We start from the raw sequence: 16,827 nt of genomic DNA, 5'->3' as shown, positions 1-16,827 counted from the left end.
CGTTCTGAGAAAGAGAACAAAATATCTGCTGCTGTACAACAAATCGTTCGAGAAAAATGTTCCGTGTTGAATATCGTAGTGAGTTCCTCAATTTGGTTCTTCTGAATACTAGAAACGAATCCCTACAGCATATTGTTAGTTTCTTTCAATAAATTATGCAAATCCGAAAAGAAATAATCATTACATTAAATTATTACATGGCATTAAAATTCTGTATGCGGCTATTTTTATAGCCGTTAGGACCGCCCATTCGTAAAAAAGCTACAAACGAAATCACGTAAAAAGAAAGCTCCTAACCAAAATTGGATCAGTTTGGATTCTATCGCCACTGCGAGCAGATTTATTTTGTGTCATTTGCAAAGATAGTTTCACTTCCGACAAGAGCGATTACGTGACAGCTGCCAGTCATTTGCATTGATGAAAAACAACGGTGGAGAGCATTACACAAAATCAGCCGTTCTAATGGCTCAACAGTTTTCTAAAGAACTGTTAGGATTTGTTGTTCGCAAATCAAAGGTAAATATCCTCAGTTTAGTGAAAATCTAGAACAGCTTGGTTAGATTTGTGCACTTTTCGCTGTGTGAAATTCACAATTATCGAGAACAAGTGGAGCCTTCTTTGTTTTTGCGAAAATGTTCCAGAGTTCAATGTCGTAGAGAATTACACAATTTGACTCTTCTGAATGCTAGAAACGAATCCATACTGATAGTTTCTTTCAATAAATTAGGCCTATTGTATCATTGATCAACCCAGCGAATTAATGTTTCCTTCATTGGAAGATTATAATCGGTTGTAAACGTTACACCTACACCAACCATATCAGTATCGCTTTCCAGAACAACAGTTCAGCCTGGAATTAGATGACGGAAGTCAGCGGCATCCATCGAAATTCGAATTCAACTCATCACTCTCCATCACAAACGCTTTCATAAAAGGTTCTTTTCAGAGCCACCATTATTTTATTATAAAGAACTATACTGGTTATTTCATAATATTTGTGTTTCAGAATGTTAAATGTAACTAATCTGTACTTTAGTTTAGGTGCATCGTTTCAAATTCTACATACAATTTCATACAATTGATCAACTAATTGATATTCGGAAGTGTTAAGGAACATGTCAGTTGTTTTCGTATTCACGACATCGAGTTATGTCTCTGACATTACCCACCCGCCTTTTATTCCACATATACCAAATTTGCGTAAAATTGCTCCTTTTTTTAATTGTATTGTATTAAAATATTAAGTAATTGACACGCAATACATAAAATAATCATACTGTGTTTATTTATTATTCCGTTCACAATTGATTTCTAACTACGAGATATCATATCAAGTGGCGATCGCTTGGAGTAGTGTGTCAATAGTAGCTTAACACACATTTCAGTACTGCTCAGATACCAATCAGAGCACTTGTTCCTCATAAATGACACACTTGAGCATATTTGTTTCCATTCTGAAGCACAGTACGGATCCCTTCTGGACACAATAACTGCGTCGATGGCACAACCAAGAGGACAGTCTAAAAATTGTGGTTTTTGCAGACACAACACCATTTGTGTTGAGTGAATCACTCTTGACATACGCGATCTCACTAACAAAAAATAGAACCTGTTGCTACAAATGTTTATTACAACTTTGAGACTGATCTTGCGAATAGTAACATAAAAACGAGTTTTTGTGTTAAACTCAAATTTAGAGTAAGAGTTACTCATTATTATTGATGGTAACTACTCAATTTTTGACGTTTCCATGTATCATTTGAAAATGAGTAACTACACACTTAAATTGGATTACCGACCTCAGCTGTTCAAATCTCGGTAGGTGATTTTTTCGGTAAAATTCACGTTTTATCACTGCGGTACCTTGAGGGACTGCAGTCAACAAATGTTCATTTGTGCTGATATATCAGTAGAATGGAAATATTCGGTAGTTCGGCTGTTCAAAACTCGTCAAAAGAGGCAAGAATTACCGAACGAGATTAAGTGTGTAGTACTCAAACTCTGAGTAACTTTTTCTACGCGTGTGAGTGACATTATTTGACACATACTCACACACATACACACAAACACAGACATTGCTCAGCTCGATGGACTATGTCGAATGATATAGAACGCTTAGCCCTCTGGTCAAATTTTCACTAGTCAATTTTTCAAGTGATTGCATGTACTTTTATAGAAAAGCATCGTTATCATGATCTCTTAATAACACAAGGTACACATTAAATATAAGATTTATTGATTTACATTTTTTTCACCGGAATAATATAAATTTTAATGTGGTAACCTTGCACGCTAAACGAAATTGCACAAAACACACTGCGAACGGAGCAAAGCCGCTCGTACCCTCGCGTAATAGTTTTGTATCGTCGTTTTGAATGACGATTTGAATGTTTTAACACTCATTTAGAAACCGGAAGTCGCAGCTAGATAAACACAGAGCATAAATTTGAATCATGATTCGTGTAAAATCGGTTTAACCGTTGCTGAGAAATCCAAGTGAGTTCCGTTTTGGAGATTTTCTTCACTATTTTCGGTGCTTTCGAAAGCGGAAACCGGGGACTAGTAGTCCCAAAGTAGTATTATATATTCACTAACTAACATTATCTGCCAGCTAGATGAAGTAAGCAGTAAGTTTTTTTTTAAATGCGCACCTCGTTTCGACATCGCTTGTGAAAAAACACTCATGAAATTGAAAATTTTTCACTAATTGCACTGTAATTCCGGAACCTGAAGTTGGATCTAGATCAACTTTTTAAAGAATTTTAAGACCTTTTTCTTGCTTCTTAGTTTGTGAAAATCGGTTGAAAAAATTCCGAGAAAATTGAGTGCGCATGTTTTAATAAATTTGCTTATATTTCCTTGTAATTCCGAAATCGAAATATAATTCAGGAAAGTTTTAATCTCTATGAGAAACGTGTGTGACTATTCGTTTCCTTTTTTGGTGCATATCACACTGTAATTCCGGAACCGGAAGTGTGATCCCAACGAAAATTAGGAGATTTGTATGGGACCTTAATATTTTCCATTAGAATTTGAGTTCGTGAAAATCGGCTCAGCCATGTTTTTAATGTCTCCAGAATGATTGTGTTGGTGTAAGAAGGTTTTGTGGAACAAAGTCGCCGACCCACCGGACTCTTTGCTTCAGTTAGGTCCGACCAAGCGGTAGCGAGGTCGGACAGCACACGAAAAAAAAAACGATGTGGTAAAGCCGCATTAGATATTTTTTCATTTGTACCCAGTAAACGGAAAACGTCGCAAAGATTATAGTGAAGAAAATCTCCTAAAAAAAATGTTTCGATGCAAGTTTTTTTGGGATGGGAGCTCCGTTCTAAAGATAACGAATCAATCAATTATTTAGGAGAATAGTAATTCCAGCGAAACGGCTTTCTGCGAAATGACCTTGACTCAAAAGATTTGCTCTTATATTTTCCGTTTTTCACTACAAATACTCCTTCTAAGACAAAGTTGAAACGAGCAACACAATGTTCACATTTCGAATGATTCCTAACGTATTGATATTTATCAGTAATCGTGTCATCGTCAAAATACCAATCCCTATGAATGGTTTTTCCCCTTATTACTTGCAGATGGCTCAACTACGTGAAAGGCGTGATGTTCAACTTTGGCCGGCCTGTGCCGGGTTTCAATGCGGTTATAAACTCCAACGTTCCCGTCGGTGGCGGACTGTCCAGCAGTGCTGCTTTGGAGGTGGCGACGATAACGTTTCTGGAACAGTTGACCGGCCAAAAAATTGCAAAGTAAGTTTAATGGAAAATCATTGTACTGTGCCACTAACGAGACAATCCGCACTTTGATGCACTGCAGGTCGAGCGATAAGGCACTCATTTGCCAGAAAGCGGAACATACCTTCGCCAATATGCCCTGTGGAATCATGGACCAACTTATCTCGGTTTGTGGCCAACGGAACCGGGCTCTGCTGATCGACTGCCGGTGAGTATTTCAGCAGGACATTCTACCGGAATCAAATACTTTCAATTAACAAACTACGTACGATGCCTACGGACTTTGAGGATTCTCTCTCCCTCTAATCATACGCTGGGCTGGGCTTTATTACCGGGTAGCGTAGGGGCAGTGAAGCAAACATCGACGTGTTGACTGTATAATCTAGTTGCAATTGGAAAACACAGTATTCACTTACCCCGTCTCGTAGACGCTCTACGGGCAATGCTTCCAATATGTTAACAGTTCGTTCTAGGCAAAACCGACTGACTACACACGCACCATTGTTTGCCAGCTTGAGGTCCCATGGAAGAAGCTATCGTCTTCTGCCGGACCTGCACAAGTCCGGCTAAATTGTATGATGCATATCTCTTTAATTAAGGCATACAAATAAATTCTGACGTCCTGTTCGGTAATAATATTTGTTGTGAGATTTGAGTAGAGGAAGCTCGCAAAGAGCAGATTATAGAAGGATTAAGAGACCGTTGCTGGCAGGCTTTGTGTGTTGTGCACTTTAGCTACATGGGATGAACGAAAATCATTAGTTGCTGTCACGCTGGCAGTGAGCACTTCTAGTAGGTTGTACACTCAAAATTTGGCAACAATTCGTTTTACTGTGACACATTTCTAGAATTTGTGATTGTTTCTTCAGCTGACTGTTGCAATTCCATAAATTCACAGCAGAAGAGGTTGAAGAATTAGTATGGATTTGATCCGATCTGGATAAAACTTTGCACTCATTTTTATATTTTTCACGGTTGAAGAGAACAATTCGACACAAAAGACTAAGTTTTGAATAGGGTGCATGTATTTTGTCGTGAATTCGACTTACTTTACTATGGTCAGTGTTGGGAAAATCATGATCAGAAAAATTTCATTTCATAATAACTCGTGAAAAAATTAGTTCGAAAGATTTTCTAAAAAAAAACTCAGGGACTGAAAAAGATTTAATTCATGAATCAAGCATCCACAAAACTCTGAACCTGAAAGTTCACAAGTGACTTTTTGTGTCAGCGATGCTTGATGACGAATTTTCACCCATAGAAACTTCGCTAAAGGGAGCAGAGTCTCCGATGATATTTCGATCCTGAAATTCCACTACGCTTCAGTTCGACACCGAAGTGATTCGAGCAATATTTAAGTATTGTATTTTCATCAATGATACAATTTCTACTAAATAAATTCAAAACTGAACCACAACTAAGAAATAATTACTGCTATATTTTCAATATGAACGACAATATTTTGTTCACATTCTAAACAGTGATATTAGCCATAAAAACTGCTTTAATTTCAGCTAGTTGATTACACTGCACTATTTAGAATGAACCGAAAAAAACGCTATTTAGCTTAAATTTGATTTATAGAAGTAACAGGAGGGCAGCATTGTCAGCATGTCTCGAACACACAGTAGGCGCTGTGATTTGAATTGGCGTAGCGGTAGCCTACGCGCCTGTTACTGAACTGTTCACAACCGATTTTTTGCCATGAGAAATCAGTTTCAGTGAGAATCCCTTTGTCAAAAAATCAGTACTAAACTTTTCTCAATAGAGTTTTCTGATCGGTAATATTTTTGTCTGAAAATCACTTCTGAAAAATTTCAGTCACGATTTTCGAAGTTTTCGGGCCTTTTAAAAATTTATACTGTACAAGAATGGGTAGAACTCCGTCGTGAAATTCTCTTGTTGTACTTAACCCAACAACAGAATTTTTTCTCCATGCAATAGGAAATATGATCAAAAATTCATAATAAAATGTTCAATAGTATGAAATATTAATCATTATAGTTTTCTAAAATATGTTCTATCAACGGATATTAGATAGAAAATCTCATGACGCTTTTGAATAGTGCTAAATTTTGCATTTTCCCGTTACCAACTAAAAATTGAAAATCGACATGTTTCATTCATCATAACTCAACGTAGCTGGTGCATCATGCCTCGCCCCGTTTTCCCGGTCTACTCAAAGCTAGGTTTCTTTGCTTCAGTTAGGTCCGAACGAGTGGTAGCGAGATGTGGCAAAGCCACATTAAATATTTTTTTATCTGCACTCAGTTATCGGAAAATACCGCCAACAATTGCTAGATAGGTACACTAATAAAGTCGACAAGTTTTTTTTGGAACTCCGTTCTGAGGATCATGAATAAACCTACAAAAATTGTTCAAGTTTCTGGATCATTTCAGAAGTACGATTGTAGGTAGACATAACAGGAGTAAACATGATAATTTTTTATTTGTCTTTTTTATAAATTCCAATTCGGCGAATTAATCTTTTCGGCAAAATGGCTTTCGGTGAAATGACTTTAGGAGAAATGACCCTTCCGACGAAATAGCTTTCGGCGAAACGATCCTGATACATTATTATGTTTCCGCTTTTTTGAACAGTGTTAGAACTGGTAGTAAAGGAGCAATTACTTGATTATAAAGCTTACTTCATTTAGAATTGGAGCAAACTTTTGCTCATATTGTGACGCTCCTGGTTGACGGATTTGGAAGTTCTTGGCACCCACGTGTCGGGAATTTTGTCAGCTTCACGTATGATTTTTGACATTCCGCAAATCGACTGTACTTTGTAAACAATCAAGATGAAAGCCGAAAGAAGGGAAAAAAATGTGCACAGTTATTTGGAAAATCCATCGTGGTCTGCATCTAGGCTAGCTAAACAGCTGAAATTGCCCAGAAATACAGTATGGCGCGTTATTAAACGGTATAAGGAAACATTGACGACGATTCGGAAGCCTCAAGCCAATCGTCGGAGTGCAACTGTCGACCGGAAACTGCGTGGTAAGATTTTGAAGACGATTAAGAGGAATCCTAATCTGTCGGACCGTGATTTGGCCAGAAAATTCGGTGCTGCCCATAGTACCGTGAGAAAAACTCGACTCCGGGAAGGAATCAAGTCGTATCGAGTTAGCAAACAGCGAAATCGGACCTTAAAACAGAATAGTGTGGTCAAAATTCGTGATGGGAAACTATATGACCCGATGCTGATCACCTGAATATCAAGAGATGGATTCAAAAGGTGGAAAAATGGGTTTCCTCATGATCTTAATGACGGGCAGCGAAACACGTTGAGCGAAACTTCTCTTTACGAAACAAAGGGTTATCTAAACCGGATCGTGTCGAAAAATGACAATGGATATATTTTGAGAATAACAACCATCGGCATCAACTCCAAAACCTAGTGGCATTGGAAAGAAAGCGAAGCTGTGCATTTGGTAGGATAAAAAAGGTGTGTTGTACTTCGAGCTTCTAAAACCAGGGAAAATTGTAAATACCAATTACTAGTTACCAATAGCAAATTATGAAATGGAATCAAGAATTGCTCGAAAAACGACCAGAATTCTTCACAAGACATGAGAAAGTCTTTCTGCAGCATCACAACGCCCCCGAACACACAGCGAAAGCGGTCGAAAACATCATTACTCAAATAAGAATGATGTTTCACACGCATACTGAGCAACGCATCAATAGTTATGCCAAAAAAACTGCCCAGATTCATGTCAGAAATTTTTTCAACGAGTAAAATAAGTTTTAGTGAGACTGTTTTAATGGCAAGAGAGAAGCTAATCACAAAATTAGGTGGATTAAGAAAAGGTTTCCGTCTTTCTTTATAGAAAGGTATTAGTATTGCTGGAAAAACCGACTATCGAACGGAACCTTGGAGACTCATAATATTATATACCATTCGGCTCAGCTCGACAAGATCGGAAAATGTCTGTGTATGTATGTATGTATGTGTGTGCATGTATGTGCACCTTTTAACGAATTTTTCAACTCGCAATTTTCTCAGAGATGGCTGAACCGATTTTAAGAAGCCTAGCCCGTTTGAAAGCTATTGTTAGGTCATTAACTAAGTTCAAATCAAATGGCTGTAGCTTTTGGTTCCGGAAATATGATGATATAAGTGACGAAACCGACAAAACGCGTTGTTTTTTTACCGCGCAATTTTCTCAGAGTTTGTTGAACCGATTTTAACAAGCTTAGCTTCGTTTGAAAGCTACTATTGGGCCATTGATCAAGTTCGAAGCTCTAATGACTGGGATTTCCGATTTCGGAGATATGATGGTATAAGTAACGTAATCGACAAAACATATTGGTTTTACCGCTTTAGAATATACATAAGGGTGGCAATATTTTGGGATCACCTCTATTTTCGTAAAGCGGTAGTGCTCAAAAGTTTAAGCACCTTAAAAAAAAGTCTCCATGCAAAATTTGAGTTAAATCGTATATGGGTGAGGGGTGCTGCCTGGCGGTTGAGTCTTGAAAATTTTCGATCTTGAAAAATCACCATGAGATTTCCGAAATCGAATTTTTTTTCCACTAAAAGTCTTATAATAGAACGTCAATATTTAGTGCCATCTCAAAACATTTTTTAAAAGTTTAATACAAAAGTTCAAATTTGCTTTATGTGCTAACTTTCCTCGTAAGCATTTAGTTTGAAGTGAAGGATAATTTGGTGGATGATAAATTAAAACGCTGGGAAAGTTATGCCCTCTGAGAGAGTGATAAATTTTTGATCGTAAATATCTTCTGTTATATCTAATGAATCAACAAAATTTTTGCTACATGCCATCGGAAATATGATCGCAATTTTATGATAAAATTTTCAGTTATAAGACATAATCTCAAATAATTCAAAATTAAACTTTTCTGAAATGTTTGGTATAAACGAGTATCAAAGAGGATAATTCATAAGGCGCGTTTGCCTTTCTCGTATTTTGAAAGTTCATAGCTCAGTGATCTGTGGATGGATTTATATAATCTAACTACCAATAGAATCGAAAATTTTCAACTTGAACGTGTATTGCAACAACGTTGAAGTTTTCCAATAGTACACTATTGAAAACCCTGTTTGACTTAACCCATGACAGCATCAACCAATCAGAACGCGAGATGTCTGCATCTATACAAGAGCATCCATATAAAAGTTGAGTGGTTCATTTTTCCTACCATTTGCTGAGCAACTGTTTCCGAAACAAGACACACGAGAGCAACATCGAGGACCTGTCGTCTCACTGTTTCCCGATCTGAATGCACGAGACACCGTCAGCACAATGACACCGAAAACCGGTAGAAAGGCAGCCAAAAAGTCCAGCAAGACCCATTGCCGAAACAAGACACACACGAGAACCATCTCAGATCTCAATATTTCCTACCAAAAGATTAATAAAGATGGAAGTTAAATTAATTTGCACCGTCACTAACACATTCAATTACGAACGGCAATGCGAAAGCGAAAGTGATGATTTTGAACACATCTTCATACTAGTATACAAATATGCCGTGCGAAACAGAGTTGAATAAATTGAACAAATGAAAGAGATGAACAAATTGTTAGAACAAATGTTTTTACTTCATTTGCGCATTATACTTTCCAGGCGTATCGGAACTGGCTAAACTTAAAGCAATCCTAAATATTTCTTTATCACAGTGATGTGGTCGTCCTGAAAAGGACAGGGTTTTCAACTCCTCGTCGTTACGGATGGCCAGATGCAGATGGCGAAGGATGATTTTCGTTTTCTTGTTGTCACGGGCAGCATTACCGGCCAATTCCAACATTTCGGCAGCCAAGTACTCCATCACTGCCGCCAGATAGACCGATGCACCAGCACCAAAGATGCTCGGCGTAGTTCCCCTTCCGAGGCAAACCATGGATTCTGCCGCCAACTGGGAACTGCAGACCAGCATGGTTTGAGCGGGACTTTGCCTTGCCCTTAACTGTTCCTCCTGTGTGCGTGTTTCTGCGTAAAAATTCCACAAGATGCTGTTAACAGCTAGACAGCCAATTCAGTATTACTGGCTGCCGCTCTACTAACTCTCTCTTTTATATCGTTTCACTGTTTCCTGTTCTGCGATATTTTAACAAAGGGGACGTCCGTACACCGCTGCCAGTAGCAGGTATAAAATGAAATGTGATGTGAGAAATAGCGTCATTTAAGTTGAAGCAGTTACTCTGAACGTACGAGACACCGTCAGCACGATGACACCGAAAACCGGTTGAAAGGCAGATTTGCACCGTCACTAACACATTCAATTACGAACGGCAATGCGAAAGCGAAAGTGATGATGTTAAACACATCTTTATACTAGTATGGGGTCGTGTGAAAATATGCCATGCGAAACAGGGTTGCCATATATACAGGTTAATCTGTATTATTATTATTATTATTATCATTATTATTACTATCATTAGTATTATTAGAATGACTCTTGCATACCGAAGATCGTCGATACATTTCAAACCAGGCCATTGCAATTGTCTCGTACTAAAATTTCGAGAAGAATCAGATATCTTCGAACTTCATAGCTTCAATAAAAATAAACTACAAATTTGTCGTACCTAGCCTCCTATATTAGCAAATTAAAAAGGAATTGTTTCAAGTTTGGAATATATAGTTGTAGAATAGTAGCTGTTTAATGTAACTAATCTGTACTTTAATGTAGGTGCATCGCTTCAAACTCTATTAGTGAAAAAGAGTAAAGCTTGCACAATTCATATAATCAATCAACTAACTGATATTCGGAAAAGAGATGGGAGCGTGTCAGTTTTTTCGTATTCACGACATCCAGTTATGTCTCTGACATTACCCACCCGCCTTTTTTCATATGCTTTATTCTTAAGGCAGTTTACATAAGTTTTTTAAATAGAACTCTTAACCTAATATAATTCTAATACAGTCACTTCGATATTGATTTAATAAAATATAGTCCTCTTAATTTTTAAATGCATATCATTTTATGTATTTTGTCATTTATTATTAAACCTACTCTAGAATATTATTTTAACCAAACGATTAACTTCTATAGATTCAAACTAAAAGTCTGAAACGAATCAATAATTGAAATAAAACTCCAGTTGTTAGGGATTTTGTTGTAGAGTTATAACTAATATTTTTTTTATGGATTATATATTTTCATGATCGTTCCCTTCAAATATTGCCTCAAAAATAATATTTTTAACAAAGATGTCTTATAGAGCCAAATAAACTAACCGATAAGTTGTGTTTCATAATTGATTTGAAACCAAAACTACTTGTCTGATGGCTTATTTCAAATCGCTCTAAATATAAAACAAGTAAAAAAAGTCTCTGAATTACGTCAAAATTCTCTGTTTATGTTCATTTTGCTAGTTCTAGGCTTAATAAGTCAAATACGGCCATTAAAATCACAAACAGAGGATAAGTCCGACAATTATATTTTCGAATTTTATCAAGGATCTTTTGCAGGATTGTTACCTTATCGTTTTGTGTAAAATTCATTTCAAAATTATCTTTGCAATTTGTTGATAAAGAATCCAGTCGTAAGCGTATAACAATAGGAAAATGCTTCTCTTATAACTTTTGGGTGACTTTGACTGTAGGTACAAACCCAGAAACGCACAGTTTGTCTGCTTTCACCGAGCAGCATGATTAGATCCGATTCGCAGGCAGAAACATTTCCGAACCATGAACCAAACCGAAAGCAATTTGTCGAATGCATTTGTACTGGTCGACACCGCTTCGGGCTAAGCCGTCCTTTATTTTCCCGGAATGATCTTCTCGAGAAAATTAACATCAATCCACAGTTCTGCTACCTGACATCGAGCGGGCCGCCTGGCGTCGCTTGAAAAACAAAAGCCAGCAGCAAAAAGCAACATCGTCTCAGTTGTACAAATTATTCATGTGACTTTCTTTGTCTTCCGGTACTCCGACCATGGGAAGGAACCGTGCGACTACTTGTGCTCATCTTGGGTACTTTCAATCTTGGAAGATTAGCACCAAAGACGGGGGTCCTCTTCCAATACACTTGTATCGAGACACATGTGCACCTTCGCTAGGGTAGTCCGAATTCACTAATCTCTGGCTGATGAAAGCCGAAACCGAATTACTTATAAATTGCTGCATAAATTTGTCATTCGATTGGTTCGATGATAGACACTCGCTAGCAGATGAGAAATTTCGTAAAATTATGTGAATTCTGCTTCGAAACGGAAACCGCCCTACGCGAGCCGTGCCCCCTCCCTGAATGCAACAGCATCATCTTTCAAAGGACTCGTGAGAACAATGTTTGATCGGCATGGGTAGCTATGGGCGATGGAAGAGTACCAGAGCACGGCAGCTATGTGATAATCTTGAACGGAACCACCTACGTAATGTGAGTCAAATGATGGTTCAGCAGTGCCACCGGCTTCGGTTCCCGGAGCTTCCCAGAATCGGGGACCGGTGCAAATCCTCGCTCATTATGCCTCGGTGTAGAACAGAGCTGTTAGGCTAAATAAGATAACCTTCATCTACGACACAATGGATTGGTTCTTAGCGGTCGTGTGCTTGGCAGTTTATTGCATCATGATTACCATGGGGGCCGGGAACGGGACGAAGGAATGGATGCGGTGCGGTATACACATAAACGCAGTACCGCCGAGTGCCAGTGCCAGAGTACCAGTAGGATGTTTGATGTGTTTTGACGACAATGTGACAGTGCAATGTGTGCTGCAATATACGAAGTAGATGCTACCGGGCAGACATTTCATGCCCGTATTTGTTCGTTTCCATGACATTACCGTATGTCGTTCGTCAGGATCATCCGAAGGCTACCGTGCCGGCTTCTTGTGCAGGAAGGGATTAAAATAGGAAGAACGACGGTTGCTCTATTCCCATTGAGCTCAAGAATTTCTTGTATGGTGATTAAGCTTAGCGCGTAAATTTCTGAACTCTGAGTGAGATTCTATTGTCGTTGTTTGTTATCGTACTGGTCATGGGTTCTGTACGATAATGACATATCCTGGTTTCTAGTGCAACTCCTGATCTCTAAGTTACGGAACTGAACATCTGACACCGTAAAACTTGCCCGCACGAATAAATTAAAAACTTACTTCTTTATGTGCTCAGGGTACATAACCGTCTTCGACTCGCTAGTACATATTAGCTATTTTTTCCAAAGTTGGTTAATTCAACCTTCACTCTTTGGCTAGATGCCCGACGCTTGGACTTACGTGAAGCGGTAGTGATCAAAAGTTCAAGAACCTCAAAAAAAAAATAATTTGAGCTAAATCGTATATGAGTGAATGGTTAAGGTACGAAAATGTTCGATCTTAGAAAACCAAATGTCTTAGAATTGTCTGAAACATCGAGATCAAGTGTCATCACAAATTATTTTTTTAAATCGACTCTGCGACTTTGAAAAACGTTGGCATAAAAAAATGGGACTATTTCGAGCAGCTCAATATTTTTGTGCGAAACAAGGGATGACCCCAAAATATTGGCATCCTATTTTATAACCTTTATTTAAGGCAAGCAGAGCAAATAAAAGTCATTTTCATCGACTCAAACTAGACGAAAATATCGAGAAATTAATGTCACTTTCATCTTCGCATGCAAACTATGAGAACGAGATCTATGTCCAGTGAATGACATAAACGGAACAGTAATTTCAAAATTGTATTCTTTCTTTCATTTGCCCTTTCAAACATTTGCGGTTTTCGATGAAAATCCCATAACATGCAGTGTCGGTATTTAACCGAAGCTTTGAGAATCGAAAATGACAGAAAAAGGTTTCACAATGACGTTTACCTCTTGGCGTTCGATTTTGTAGTAGTTTTGGTTTTCAAAGTGGTTCTGGGATGTATTTATTTCGATTTGTCATTGTTTAGTCATCCTTTATAGCCAAGCGTCACAGATTTTCAATACATCGGTGAAAGGATAAAAATTGAAATTCTGCTTATGCTTCCTGCAGGCGTTAGTTTGGTTTCGTCTTGTCATAGAGCAGAGAGTGACGTTGGCAATTATACTCTCTCATTTTTTCAATGAGAAACGAAAATGCTTCGTCTCTCTTCGTTTGTTCTAGTGTCGGTCATTTACGAATGAGACAGTAAAATATTGAAAATGAGGCTGTTGGAATGGTTTCTTTCATTGAGAATGTGTGCCAATTTTAGGCTCTGATGGCAAGGCAAAAATATGCACTGATAAAAAATTGTACGCTCCTCAAAGAATTAGAAATCGAAGTAATGTAATTGAGGAAAAGTTCATTTTTTTGGCAACATAATTGTAAGATGTTAATACTGTAAATTCTGCACTATGTTCGAATTCTAAGCGATAACCCATACATTTTCATAACTAAAAAGATTGTAACAGTTCGGCTGAAAAGTTCGTATCGTTTAATAGAAACACACATTTTTTTGCCAAAATTCGTTTTTATTATTCAACATAATTGCCATCAGAGGCGATACAGCGATTATAGCGATCTTCCAACTTTTCGATACCATTTTTGTAGTACGATTTGTCCTTTGCCTCAAAATAGGCCTCAGTTTCAGCGATTACCTCTTCATTGCTTCTAAATTTTTTACCAGCGAACATTCTCTTGAGGTCTGAGAACAGGAAAAAGTCACTGGGGGCCAAATCTGGAGAATACGGTGGATGAGGGAGCAATTCGAAGCCCAATTCGTTCAATTTCAGCATGGTTTTTCGTTGTTGTTTTTGATCGATTGTGAGCTCACGCGGCACCCATTTTGCACAAAGCTTTCTCATATCCAAATATTCGTGAATAATATGTCCAACACGTTCCTTTGATATCTTTAGGGTGTCAGCTATCTTGTTCAACTTCACTTTACGGTCATTGAAAATCATTTTGTGGATTTTTTTTCACGATTTCATCGGTAACAGCCTCTTTTGGACGTCCACTGCGTTCATCGTCTTCGGTGCTCATATGACCAGTACGAAATTTTGCAAACCACTTACGAATTGTTGCTTCGCCCGGTGCAGAGTCTGGATAACACTCATCGAGCCATTTTTTGGTATCGGCGGCACTTTTTTTCATCAAAAAGTAGTGTTTCATCAACACACGAAATTCCTTTTTTTCCATTTTTTTCACAATAACAAAAGTAGCTTCACTCAAAATGCAATATCTCACAAACTAATAATCAGACCGCTGTCAAATTTATACACGTATCTTTTGAAGGTTGGTACTAACTGAAAATGGTATGGATTTAATTCTAGTGGCGCCCTCTCATAGAAACGATACGAACTTTTCAGCCGATCTGTTATCTGTCTACAACTACAACCACTGAGACAAACGACATTTTCATGTCACTCAGATATGTTTTAATCCACCTAGTGGTGTAATTATGTCTTTCTCATATTACTCATAACATCATAAATATTATTGTGTAATTCGCAAAAACAACTGTTCGTTGAATAGAAATAGAAAAGTTTGTTCAGACCTAATTTAACAAAATCTACAAATCCTGTTCATCCTTTAGTTCCGGAACCCACAAGTATGCACAAAAATTTAGAAATTCTGTATGAAACTGTAGACTTTTCCTTTGAACCTATAAGTTTGTGAAAATCGATTTGAGTAAGATGCTTTTTGCAGTTTGTGATAATTATTTACAATACTTTCGAAATCGGATACATTTAGAAGGAATAGCCGAAGTTGGTTTGTTTGCCAGCTACAAATTGGAACAGTTAAACTTAGACTTACAAACAAAACGAAGCGAATGTAAGTCAAGCTAAACAGCATAAATCAGCAGTATAAAACATGTAGTAGAATTATTATTATTATTATTATTATGATTATTATTATTATTATTATTATTATTATTGTTATTATTATTATTATTATTATTGACATCACTACACCACCGGCACAGTATTACTGCACTACCTACTGTGAAAATTGCATTTACATCCCGTAGCTTCAAATTCCTATGTACGTTTACATCAAATAAATTTCAATTCATTAACATCCTTTTATTTTTTCGGTCGCATTTATCATAAACTATGATTTTTATCCACTGCAGCACCGTTTTTTACCAAAATTCTACACCAGTTACAGACATTCGTAACTGTTTCGTTTTCTTTTTAACGTGTACGAAATAGAATAAAGCACGCATTGTTCGAGTTGTGTTTTCTTCTTCCGCGTTGCACGTACCGGTGTAGTACATATTGTCATTCTATATGGCGGTTTGAAGGTTTTCACACTCATCACCCTGTAACTGCGGAACCGGAAGTCGAATTCCAATGAAATTTCACAGCAGCTCTTTAGACAGCTGAGAAATCGAATACTTTTGGAGGTTTTCTTCACTACTTTCGGAGCTTCCGGAACAGAAAAAGGGGGTACCAGTGGTGCCGAATTAAGTTTATATGCCTTCAAACTAACAAGTTCTGCAAACTAGAAGAAATTATAAGACAGTTTTATGGAATTTGTGTTTATTTTTGATCATCGTTTGTGAAAAAATACTCATGAAATTGATAATTTTCCACTTATAATTCCACGCTTTAGTTCCGGAGCCGGATGTCTGATCCGGATAAAATATTCTAGAAATTCTCAGTAAACTACACTATGGTCTCTTTTAACACGGGGGTTACGTACCGTGTTAAAAAAACCCGTGTAAAAGAAAACCGTGTTAATTGCGGAAACCGTGCAAAAAAACGCGTGGAAAATTTGACATAATAATTCCAAAAACCGTAGATTTGATTATTTGTTTGTTTTGTTTTGGATAACATGTAACTTTTGATAATTTAAGGGGATTAAAGGTTAATTTTTAATTCCCAAATTTATACAAGGTGCACATAACTGTGAAAATGTAACTGTTGTTTCACGATAAAAACGGAAATCTAAAAAATAGCCAGAGGTTACGAGAAGGGTCCAGTCATACTTGATAAAACACATTTGATGATAAATTAAAATTAGAACACTTAGAAAACGCGTTGTACTACAAGCAAATTAATCTAAATGGCTCATGCCTTCTGTATAATGCATTCAGTTTTCGAAAAACCGATAATACTTTCAAATTAGAACGTTCGACTAAAGAAGTGTTAGTTATACCACCAATAACACTTTCACTACAAATCAAGCTTGAGAATCAGTTCTTTTCAATTCCGAAGGTACG

The 16,827-nt window shown here is 37.4% G+C and overlaps 1 protein-coding gene across 3 annotated transcripts in view; it reads left to right on the top strand.

Annotated features, from left to right (window-relative positions):
* The window catches only part of LOC131432016 (galactokinase-like), a 139,025-nt gene that overhangs the window by 111,579 nt on the left and 10,619 nt on the right, over positions 1-16,827 (top strand). For all 3 annotated transcript variants that reach the window (XM_058598040.1, XM_058598038.1, XM_058598039.1), the window contains exons 4-5: positions 3,588-3,758; positions 3,826-3,951. In XM_058598040.1, the coding sequence (XP_058454023.1) occupies positions 3,588-3,758; positions 3,826-3,951 (297 nt within the window). The remainder of the gene's footprint in view (positions 1-3,587; positions 3,759-3,825; positions 3,952-16,827) is intronic.

The sequence above is a fragment of the Malaya genurostris genome, chromosome 2 (assembly GCF_030247185.1).
Source record: "Malaya genurostris strain Urasoe2022 chromosome 2, Malgen_1.1, whole genome shotgun sequence".
NCBI classification, from domain to species: domain Eukaryota; kingdom Metazoa; phylum Arthropoda; class Insecta; order Diptera; family Culicidae; genus Malaya; species Malaya genurostris.
The sequence above is the reverse complement of the archived record's forward strand: the minus strand, read 5'-3'. Positions and strand labels throughout refer to the sequence as shown.